This window comes from Nannospalax galili, unplaced genomic scaffold (genome assembly GCF_000622305.1).
Source record: "Nannospalax galili isolate Female #2095 unplaced genomic scaffold, S.galili_v1.0 scaffold235, whole genome shotgun sequence".
Classification (NCBI taxonomy): Eukaryota; Metazoa; Chordata; class Mammalia; order Rodentia; family Spalacidae; genus Nannospalax; species Nannospalax galili.
The window spans coordinates 6,492,542-6,504,574 of NW_008338118.1; the positions used below are offsets into that span (position 1 = coordinate 6,492,542).

General features: G+C 39.8%; 1 protein-coding gene across 2 annotated transcripts in view; it reads right to left on the reverse strand.

The window, feature by feature from the left end:
- Nucleotides 1-8,815: 8,815 nt before the first annotated feature.
- Arl15 (ADP ribosylation factor like GTPase 15) overlaps nt 8,816-12,033 on the reverse strand; it is a 430,866-nt gene continuing 427,648 nt past the window's right edge. For both annotated transcript variants that reach the window (XM_008832948.3, XM_008832947.3), the window contains one exon: nt 8,816-11,454. In XM_008832948.3, the coding sequence (XP_008831170.1) occupies nt 11,302-11,454 (153 nt within the window). In that variant the 3' untranslated portion in view covers nt 8,816-11,301. The remainder of the gene's footprint in view (nt 11,455-12,033) is intronic.

The following is a 12,033-nucleotide window of genomic DNA, read 5'->3' on the forward strand; positions in this document are numbered from 1 at the left end:
TGAAACTCTTAAAAACCTTAATGTGCTCATATATTCCGACCTTATAATTCCACTTAGATCTGTAATTTCATTTGTACTTATCCTATGGAATTCATAAAGGAATATGCACAGAGATTCTTATGCAAAGACATTAAATTAAAAGGGGTCCAAATAGCTAATAATGGGGGAAATAGTTAAATATGATAATTGAAGTGCCAGGCAGACACACACACACACACACACACACACACACACAACTTTTCTGGAAAATTCAACAACATGGAAAAATGTTCCCAATATATTAAAAAATAAAAGCATCCTCTGAAACAATATGCATACTATGAAGGCAATATTATGAGAGTATAGAAACAGGAAGCTAGGTATGGTGGCACATGCCTCGAACCCTGAAACTAGGGAGGCTGAGGCAGGAGGATCAAGAGTTCCAGGCCAGTCTGGCTATATAGAGAGACTCCATCTTTAAAAAAAGAATAATCATGCACAAGGGACACTGAAATTGAAGTAATATGCGCCACAGTGTTCATGAGATTCTAAGACTACATTTTTCTATTTCCTCCATTAAAATCTCAGTATTTCTTGCAATGAATGCATATCACCTTTATAATCATTGGTAATAAGGCTCACCTTAATGCAATCCCAACCCTATGGTGGAAAATGTATTAGACTTGGAAACCCTTGTCTTCAACTCAAACTTTTGGCCAATCAGCAATATATAGTTTTTGTCTTTTTTTTTCTTTCAGAGCTGAGGACCGAACCCAGGGCCTTGTGCTTGCTAGGCAAGTGCTTTACCACTGAGCTAAATCCTCAGCCCCAGCAATATATACTATAGATTTAAAAAGTAACAGAAGACAGGAATATTTCCTTTCCATAACACAGGAGAGCTAGAACCAGTGACCCCTTCAGGTATTTAAATAATAACTATCAGATGATATTTTTAAAATTGGTTTTGGGGGCTAGAGAGATGGCTCAGTGTTTAAAAACACTGGCTGTTCTTGCAGAAGACCCGGGATCGAATCCCAGCACCCCCACGGCAGCTAACAACTGTCTGTAACTCCAGTTCCAGGGGATCCAACAGCCTCTTCTGTCCTCTGTGGGCATTGCACGACACAGGTGCACTGACCTACATGCAGGCAATACATGCATACACATAAAATAAAATAAAATAAAAAATAAATTGTAAAAATTGGTTTTACCTTTGCCCAATGAATTTCACATAATTAGTCACTCAATCAGTGCTTCATTGCTTGTTTGATGACTATGATGACAAGGGGGCAGTTGGATGATGAAAGATAGGCTTTGGAGGTCATTGGTGCGATCTATACTTACTGATCTAGAATGATTGCATGACCACATAAGGATAGGGTTATGAGACCAGTGTGGTTGTCATTGTGTAATTGGCTCTAAACCCTCAGCATGTGCACCTTCTAACCTACTTAGCTTCTTCAGAGCTTGGAAATGCAAAGGGAAAACTGCCTCAAACATACATTACTAGAATCATTTTGCCACCTTTTATTGAATACGTCCTCAGTGCCAGGGTCTTTTAGAGTACTTTATATGAATGATGTCATTTAGTCCCCATGATAACCTTTGGGTGTAGACATATTCTCTCACTGTGGATTAGAAAACTGAAATGTGGGGGCTGGAGAGATGGCTCCGTGGTTAAGAGTACTGGCTGTTCTTGCAGAAGACCTGGGTTCGAATCCTAGCACCCACATGGTGGCTAACAACTGTCTGTTAACTCCAGTTCCAGGGGATTTGACACTCTGTCCACTGCGAGCATTGCACACATGGGCACACTTACATACACGCAGGCAATATACTCATATGCACAAAATAAAAATAAATAATTAAAAAAATAAAAATGAAATGTGGATATTTAAACTATTTGTCCAGTGTCACATGACTAGTGAGGAGTCAAGCCAAATCCAGGCCAGTTACGGCTAAACCCCCAAATCTGGGATTAGCCAGCATGCTTCAAACTTCCTTCTTAGAATCAGATTACAAATTTTCATTGGTGACAGATGGACACTCATTTTCTTCTGGTATTTTCTTTGTGCTGTCTTTAGTCAGCTATTCTGGTGAGTTGTAGTACTATCTTACGATAGTTTTTATTTGCATTTGACTAATAACAATGGTAACAGCCCTTGGATCTCCTTTTCTTTTGTGAAGTGCCATTTCAAGTCCCGTGCTAGCTTTTCCACCATGGATTTTCTTCTTCTAATCTGTAGGGATTCTGAATGTATTCTGGAGACATGCTTGCTTTTGCATTGCAGATACTTTCTATTCTATATCTTGTCTCAACTTCCTCCCATCTTGACTTCCACTTTTCCCAAAACTTCTTCTTGGGGAAAACATGAATTACTATCCAGGGGAAGAACTCTGAGTACCTGGAATGTTTGGTCTGTCGTTATCACCATTTGGTTTTAATAGTCATTAGTTATCAGATTCGGCCAGTCATGCTTTGTTGTCTCACCTTCTGTTCCTCTCTCAGCCTAATAATTTTGAAATCAAGCTTTAGTGTCATAGTATTTTATCCATAAATATCTCATTATTTACCACTGATATAAAGTACCATCTAAAAATATACAGCCACAGGTGCTGGAGCAATGGCTCAGTGGTTAACAGCACATACTATTTTTCTAGAGAACCTGAGTTCAATGCCCACCACAACTCACAATTGCCTGTAACTCCAGCTCCAGGGGATCTGATTCCCTCTTCTGGCCTCCATAGGCACCTGCACACATATGCACATACCACCCTCTACCCAAGTACATATAATTAAATCTTAAAAATATATATGCAACCACAATTTCATTATCACACCTAGCAGATCCTGGAAAATCAAAGATTCTTTAATGCAGAAATATTTAACAGGTGTTTAAATTCTTCTTCAATCATTTCAAATCTTATTTTTACTTTTTTTTAAGTTGAAATAAAATCCAAATAACCCCATGCTTTGTAATTGATAGAACTCTTTAGATTTCTAATGTGTAAGTTTCCTCTGTTGCCTTTATACTTCTTGCCATTTATTTAAGAACCAATTCATTTGTCAGGTAATTTCCAGTAGTCTGGATTTTGGTTATTTCATGTGTCATTGACCAAGTTTCATATTCTTGGTTTCCTGTGCAATATTAGTTATATCTAGAGGTTTATCAGACTCTGGGTCAGCTGACAATGCCTGGGTGATATTTATATACCTTCTGAAACACACAATGAGCTTGCTTCCTTTTGTTATTAGTAAACACTGAGTATCATTACCCAGGTCCATCATCCCATCAGGGGCAGATCTCCAACAAATCCATATATTTTAATAGATCTCTGTGTTCATGTGACTTCCTTGGATCCTGCTGTTTACCTAAAATTTTTTGTGATTTGTAATTAAAGTGAATGGAAATAGAGATGTTTCCATTTCTGTTAATTTTTGTGACTGAACCTGCACATCCATGTTCATCCACTACATGGGGCTGCACATACAGCATGGGTCTGGGAAGCAAAGGTTGTCATGGACTTTCGGTCCTTATGAAAATGAAAATGGCCTTGGCACAGATTAGGCAAAGTTTCTCTAAATTCAAAACCATTATCTCTTGCTTAAGGAACAGCTTTGTCCAAGGACACTTCAGGAATAAATAGATGCAAAGGAGTCTCTTCAAGTTCCTGGTCTCAGCAAGAGAACACAGCAGCCCCTTAAAATCCAGGTGAAGCTCATTGCCACGTGCCTAGGTGAAAAGAAAAAAAGATCCAGGCAACTGTATAGCTTACAGGTCATGCTTCTGCCCAGCATGTTATGTGTGGAGCACATTTATTCAACAGCTTCTACTGGGAGGTGGGCTAAAATATAAGCCATTGTAACTGAAATATAGATCAACTGTGTACGAATTCTTCTAGAGAAGCAACAGCCAACATTTCAAATATAGATCATCTGTCTCCATTTGAAAGAAGGTGACACCCTTTGAATACCAGTATTATTAAAAAAATGTAGGGAACTGAGTTTGCTTTGGATTTAGAAGCACTCATTGTGCTAGGCACTATAAGACAGCAGACTAAAAGGGGCTAGCTTTACAGGGTTCTATTTAGAAAGACAGTCTCACAAGATACTTATTAGGATTCAAAAATAATTCTAAATTAGGAGGTCTGAAAGTCAGGAATTAGGGCCAAGAACACATATTTAAAAATCAAGAGTGGCATCTCAATTAAAAAATATTCTATTTTTATTTTATGTGTATGAGTGTTTTGTCTGCATGTATGTAAGTGTACCATGTGTATGCAGTCCCTATGGAGGCCAGATGGGAGTTAGATCTCCTGGAACTGGAGTTATAGATGGTTGTTAGCCACCATATGGGTGCTGGGAACCCAATCCAGGTCCTCAGGAAGAGCAGTAAATGCTGTTAACTGGTGAGTCATCTTTGTAGGCCTTGACATCTTAATTTTCATACAACAAAATGTACCCCCCGCTTCATGTCTTGGCTCACAGAAATAGTCCAACTCATTCAATGTTGTTGGAATTAAAATCTTACAAAGGTGAGGACTAAATCTAACATTTATTGCTATATTCCTAGCATCTAATGCAATGTCCAGCACATAGTAGGTATTTGACATTAAGGTGTTGAATGAGTGAATAAATGCTCTAAACTTATTAAAGCCCAAAGCTCTAACCATGAAATGAAACCCCCCAAAAAAGGAGAATAGTAAGCTGTCGGGACGAGCTGTCATTTCAAAATCCCCGTTGAAGCTGCTTAATAAATGTGTTGGGTTGATACACCCCATGTCTAGAAAGTTGTAAAACAACTGGAGAACGACCAGAGCCAGGCTTGACTTGCTCCAGATTACAGAGAATGACAGCCAGACTTACTGTTTGCATTCCTGTCTCTGCCTTTTGGTGAGCAGTTTCCGTTCCAACAAAATCTTCTCATTTTTAATACACTTGGATACTCATGTCTAATGATTTCATGTATTGCACCAATCAGCCTTTGGGGTACCCTTGACATGCGTTTTTCAGATGAACTTTTACATGTTGCACACAAACCAGCCAGACACCACTCATTCTGACAGGAGCCTCTCAGGTGAGGATTGAGGCTTCATTTCTTGCTCCAGAAACAGCCTTCTTCCCAGACTGTTTAAAACCAGTTCCCCCACCCCCATATCTTCTGTAAACTTGTCCAGACATGGGGAGCATCATTAGGCCAGGTCTCACAGTCATTCCACTGCCTGCAAAGCAATCATTTATAGGCATTTGGTGTTTCTTCTGACATCTGTTTGATGCTGGAGCTCCAGCCTTGGTCTCAATGAATCACTTGTCAGAGAGGCTGCAGCATCTGAAGCTGGATTTCATACCTTTAGGAAGGCTTGCCTGGGATGTAAGTGATGTTAGGTCATTTTTGAAATGACCCCCAGTGTCCACAGGAAGCAGGGAAATAAGGGAGGCTGAGAACCTGATGTGTATTCAAGGTTTACTTTGCTCTGTTCCTACAGGCTCAAGCTGGACTTGCTTTCTTCTCTGAGGAATACATAGTCAGCTCTCCTCCATGGTCAGAATGCTGCTGTCCAAAGAACCTGACAGAAATATTTGTGTAGAGTATTTGAAAACATCAACAGAGATTGCTTTAAAAAGAACAAGTAGGGCTGGAGAGATAGCTCAGTGATTAAGAGCACTGACTGCTCTTGCAGAAGACCTGGGTTCAAGTCCCAGCACCCACACGATGGCTAACAACCCTCTGTAACTCCAGTTCAGGGGAATCCAATGCTGTCTTTTGACCTCTGCAGGCATTGTACAACACGGGTGTGCTTACCTACATGCAGGCAATACACTCATACACATAAAATGCAAATAAATAAAAAAATATTTAAAAAAATAAAATAAAAAGAACAAGCATATTCACCATTCTTTGGTAGTCTTCATTAGATAAATTTTTTTTTTGGTCTTTTTGAGACAGGGTCTCCCTGTAGCCCCAGCTAACCTGGAACTCACTACGTAGACCAGGCTAGTCTTGAACTCACGGAGATTCGTCTACCTCTGCCTCCCAAGTGCTAGGACTAAAGGCATGCACCACCATGCCTGGCTGGTCTTCATTAGGTAATTTTTTAAAAGGTGCCTTTCAATGACAGTATTCATGTTGGTTCATGACTATCTAGAGAAACAGGGGGTGGGAGAAGGGATCAGAAGTCAGACTGGGTTAGAAATCTGGCTGAGATCAACAAGACATACAACCTTGAAGGTCCTTTCTTTTTTCCACAGGTACCTGTGACCTCATAAAGTATATGTGGCAAGTTGCTTTGAAAAACCACAAGGCCAACAGAAGCGCCTTGTGAAAAATGATTATTCATATAGTATCTCATGGAAATGCTTAAGGAAGGGGAAGAGCTAAGTCTGAGAACAGTGTAAGTGAACTTTTGAAACCAAGGCTCTCTTAACACACGGAGCACCCCTTAGGGAGCAGATGGATGTCAGATGAGCTTAGAGAGAAAATGAGAAGGGAGAATCATGAAATTTGTTACTTCACTGATTTGTAGAAAAGCAGGACTCTAGATAAGGCGTATGTTGTAGATTCTTCTGGTGACTTTTGAACTCTGCCTTGGTTTCACGGAGAGTCACAATAAGAAGAGGTTGTCACAGAAACTGCCAGGGAGGGAAGTCAGAATCTCTGCATCTGATGAAACAGTCGGGGTAATGTAAGGTTTTAATTGAAAGAGAATAGGAAATGGAAGCGGAAATGGATATCCCATCTGAGCCAAGTCTTAGCAGGACCTTTTTCAATGCTTCTAAACTAGGGCAAGAGGGATAGGGGTGGGGCCGAGATGGAGGCTCATCAGTCACTTCTTGCATCTGAGTTGGAAACATTTAGCACAGAAAGGCAAATCATTTAATCATTTAGCAGGCTGACTCAGTGCTGACCAAAAGTTGTGAACCCTTGGGAATCAGGAATTCCCCCTCAAGAAGTGCTAAAACATTTCACAGCAGGAACTTCAGATCTTTCTGACCCAGGCTGGGGGAGATTGGGAATTGGTAACCCAAACTTCCCGCATGACAAAGACTTCCCCTCCCTTCCCAACACGCTGAAATACTGGGGAATCCCAAGGGAACATTCTCACTCCCAGCTGTACTACCACCCCCCATACCCAATACAAGGTCAGGAGGTTAATAAAACTGCCCTTTGAAATTATAAGCAGGACCATGCCAGCACAAATATTAGACCTCCACTTGAGTCTGAATCTGCAGTCTGTCATGAGGAAGCCCATTTGCTTCAGAATCCCGGTGTTCTGTGCACACTTGCTTGGGTAGGGTAGGTTCCACATGCTTCAGGAGGGCACCAGCTCAAAAGGAAGTGGTGTGAGCTCTCTGGGGTTAGAAAAACTGTGCCTGGACCAACATGAGCAAGGGTTTGAATGTTTTCTGCTTTTATTAAGTTTTTTTTTTTTTCCTTTTAATTTCTCTTGATTTTTAAATTTACATTTCTACTCTGTTTTATAAGGTACCCTCATTCTTGAGGATGGGCCTATAAATGAATAGCATTTCTTCTTGAGTTAATCAAAACCATCTATTGATTTCCAATGGGCATCAAGGACCATTGGAAGAAATAGTTCATTGCCCTCAACTCTCAGAAAGTGTCTTTCAGGACAGATATTACAAGATGATCCTTTGATTGAAGGATGATAGGTCACTTCCCAAATCTCTTTGCTCCCTTGAAGGAATGGCTCCCGGGAAAGTAACCTGCTGCCCAAGTAGAACCAACTGGAAAAGACGCTTCTTTTTTTAAAAAATATTTTTAAAAATTTATTATTTTTATTTTATGTGTATGAGTGTATTGCCTGCATGTATGTGAATGCACCCATGTTGTGCAATGCCACGGAGATCAGAAGAGGGCTTCAGATTCCCCTGGAACTGGAGTTAAGGACAGTTTGTAGCCGCCATGTGGGTGCTGGGAATCGAACCCAGATCCTCTGCAAGAGCAGTCATTACTCTTAAGGGCTAAGCCATCTCTCCAACCCCAACACTTGCTTCTTTTTCTGTTGAGGTTTCACAATGGCTTCAAGAGAAATAAATACTAATCATTTGTTTTGGCCCAGGAGAAGGGTTAGTTTCAATAAGCCCCATAAATTAACTGGTCCAGACTATAAAAAATGTCTAGTCTATCTGTTGGAGGACCCATTTTTCCAGTCTCATTGGTCAATTACCTGGTGATAGAACCACTCCCAGGAAGACAAGTTATGCTAAATAGATGGGGGGAATACCTGGTGTGTTAAGTAGCAAATATTTCTGCCTGGAACTAGCTCAGATCCCCACAGAACTTCCAGACCAGCCAAAGCCAGGTAGGTCTCCGTAAGTCTGTCTGCTTTCCTGAACTCTTCAGGAAAGTGTAATTTCTTCTTTCTTCTTCATGCCTTTCTTACATGCTTTCTTTAAGGCTTTGGGCTGCCCCAGCATCTTGTATTTCTTCACTTTTTCTCTAAAGCTTCCTTCTCCCAACCATGTGGCTGCAAGTCAGCCACGTGTCTGACCTTCCACTCAGGCTCTAAACCTGCATGGCTCCATGGCTTTATTTCCTTCTTCCCACTATTCACCTCCTCAAGGCAGCTGCCAAGATAACCAGCTCGCCTGCTCTGAGGATTTTTCTTTAAGATTCTAATAAAATTGTAAAAGCTTCCGTTTAGGTCCATTCTTAAATTCTTTTATGAATGAGACTAAGAACCCTCTAGGGGATCCTCTTTCTTCTTTGAGAAGCAGAACTTATTTTGAAGACTTAAACAGGCAACGCAAATGTAAACAGAAGCTTGGGGCTCCCGAATACTGAGGCTAAAAAGAGTCAGTCTGAAAACACCAGTTCTACTCAGCATTTATTTTCATTGCAAGATAGTGGAAATCAGATATAAATCACAGACGGTACTTCCTGCCTGGCAAATGTCCACATGAATCTGTCAACCTCTAAGTATAGTTACAGTATATTCCAATAGAAAGACAGGAAGATACGCAGTCATTTAGCAACCAATACTGTAAACTACAGTAGATACAAAGTTTTATATAAATTAATTGCCATTATAAAAAAGGCAACTGCTTCAGCTAAGAAGGTACAAAAATGGGTAACTTCCATAAATATAACAAGATGCTAACTGAAGAAATACTTAACAGACTGCTTTTCCTATATATTTGAATATGCAAACTAAGACACCTGTGGCACCTTACACAAAAGTAAGAACAGGAATACAGTCCCTCCTCCCTTCTCCCCCCCCCCATCCCCATGGATTTCCCAAACACAGACAAATTCTAGGGTTACAAGGACAGGATGCTTCAAGGAAGCAGGAAGACAGCAAACTCCGACCTGCTAGACAAAGAAAGAGCCTTATTGACAGTTGTAAAGCACTAGGCGTCAGACAGAAACTTGTCAAAAACAGCTGTTGTTGGGTACTGATTGATAATGTTTTCATTCTGACGGCTGAGATGCTGCAGACAGTCGCAGGGCTGTGGAGAAGCCCATCACTGGTGCACATGAACACACACAGACAACGGGAAGTCATTTAACAGATGGCTGAAGAGCACTCAGCCACAGCATCTTCAAAAGACAGCATTCTACATTTAATGAACTTGCAGGGAAAGCAAGGCCTGAAAATCATTTTTTTTTTTTCCACAGAAGATGAGCACAAGAGGATAAAATAAAAACAGGAACTGCATAACTGGTCATTGGAATAAAGTTTGGTGCTGCCCATGGATCGTCATACAGTGTTAAAAATACTCAGGGATGCTGTAGACAAAATTGTTCATGGATCCTTCTCTGGTCCATGCATATACAAGATATATATATATAACACACATATACACATATGTTTAAAGAAATGTGGGATGATTTAAAACCAATTTGCAAGACAAAAATCACAAAAGCTACATCTAAGTATTGTGAGGGACCCAAAGAATATCCTCTGGAGAAATACAAGGTTTTCTGTTGCCCTGTAATACAGTATCAAGTCTGTGGTATTTGGGTATCAGTCTTTGCTACCTAAAAATTACAAACACGTTTTTATTGCTCAGGTGTAGGGAGCAGTTTTCTATCATCTGGCCACTTAGTATTTTAATAAGTGGGCCAAAAGTCTACAAAATGTGCCAAAGAATATCCTATTTATGAATCTCAATGTTCATAGATTATTCCTGATTTAGAAAAGGTCAAAGGTGCTGAACCTTAATAAAACTGTACACTCACACAATTTTATCGTTTAAACTAAGTGGAAAAAATTAGTTCCAAAGACTGAGTCTAGGCCCTCAAGTTATTTATTTGCTGCAGCCCCAGTACATTCTACGGGCACATTAAAACCCCTGAAAATAGAGGTTTATAATAGAAATACTGATAGACCTTTAACTATTAGATGAAGGCTTTAGCAGACTCCCCTAAACTATATTAGCACTTGATGAATAAATACACAGGATTTGTCTTTGATGTCTGTCAAATCCATGTTAGCTTAAACCTTAACCAACAGAAATTATACTTTGGCTGTTTTGTCTATTAGTTGAAAAATTATTTTCTTGATTTTCATCAAACAATTCTGATTTTTTTTTTCAGAAAAAATGCTTATATTACATTGTAGCTTGATTTTATGCAGATTAATGATCCCATTAAGAACTATTTGAGGCCTTGATCAAATGGGAATCAGCAACTCTCTCAAAAACTAAAACAATGTGTCTGCTCTTAAGAGAGGAAAGGGAACAAGGCTGCAGGGGAATCAAGGTATCACTGCACGTCTAGAGTCTCTGGGGGCTTCAGAGTCAATTTTACTGTGGACTGATACTCCGTTATGATAGAACAAGTCATTGAAAATTTTGGTGTTCATCTTTCACGCATATACAAAAAATTGAAAAACAGGTAAGATAAAATTAAAACAAAACCCAGCCTGCAAGAGATCATGAAAATGGTATACATATTGTGTGGCATCCCAGTCCTCTAATCCCACACTCAGGGAAAATTAGTCAAAGTACATGAGTCTTTGTGTTTTCTTCAGAAGGGATGTGATTTCCATGAGCTGTGAGTTCCATCCATTTTAGCACAAGGTACAGAAGAAATTCTTAGAAGGACAGAAGGAAGAGACATAGGGTGAAGATAATTAGTGGTAAACAGAGAATACATTCTCTCTCAGTAGTGTGTACTTGACGTTAATGCCGATGATAATTCACCTGACTTATGGAATATTCACTTTAACAGAGAGATGAGAGTCTGAAATAGCTAAAGAAAATAGATACTGAAGCCATGACAGTCTTGACACCAACATGAAATTAAAACAGGAAGTTAACATAAGTTCAAGGCTTTGGGGGGGCTTTTGTGCCAGATTTCACATTCGCATAGCTTCATGGTCTTTTTCTTCTAACAAGTTTATGAGCTGGGAAAAGCTGTCTTTCAGTGCATCTGTGTTATCCAGCGAGCAGGGCTGCAGAATCCAGCGTTTGCCACGTGCGAGTGGTTCAAGTTCAAAGTATTTTTTGATCTGAAAGAGAGGGGAAAAAAAGGTAGAGATGTTAAAAATTTTATCAGAACCTTTTTCTGACTAAGACTCCGAGTGATAAAGTGGGGATTATCAAGGAGAATTTATATGAATAGTCATGTCTAGGAGCTTCTATGACTTCTATCTACTGTCATTGCTATAAAAGGGGTTATATTTTGTGACCTGGGAGTGTTTTCTTTAGGTGTGGGAGACCTGCTTGCAAACCACCATTCCAACTTTACACTCAAATGCACAGGAGTTCTTATGAAGTCTGAGAAAGGATTCTATGTACCATGATGGTACAAAGGGAGATACAATGAAGACACCAAAAAGACTCAACTTAATCAAAACATCGTTAGCCAAGTAGTTTTTATTACCTCACCCTGAAGGCTGACTAAATTGGTAACAAAGCATGTACTGTATCAATTACATACGACAATTATCTGAACCATCACGTACATAAGCAACAAATCCAATTTGAATGATCTTTTTCTTTCTCTCTTAAATCTGAGAACTAGGAAAGTGTCCTCTAGGAAGGACAGGAACTGAAGGTGCTGAGTAAGGGCACATGCAAACTCAGAT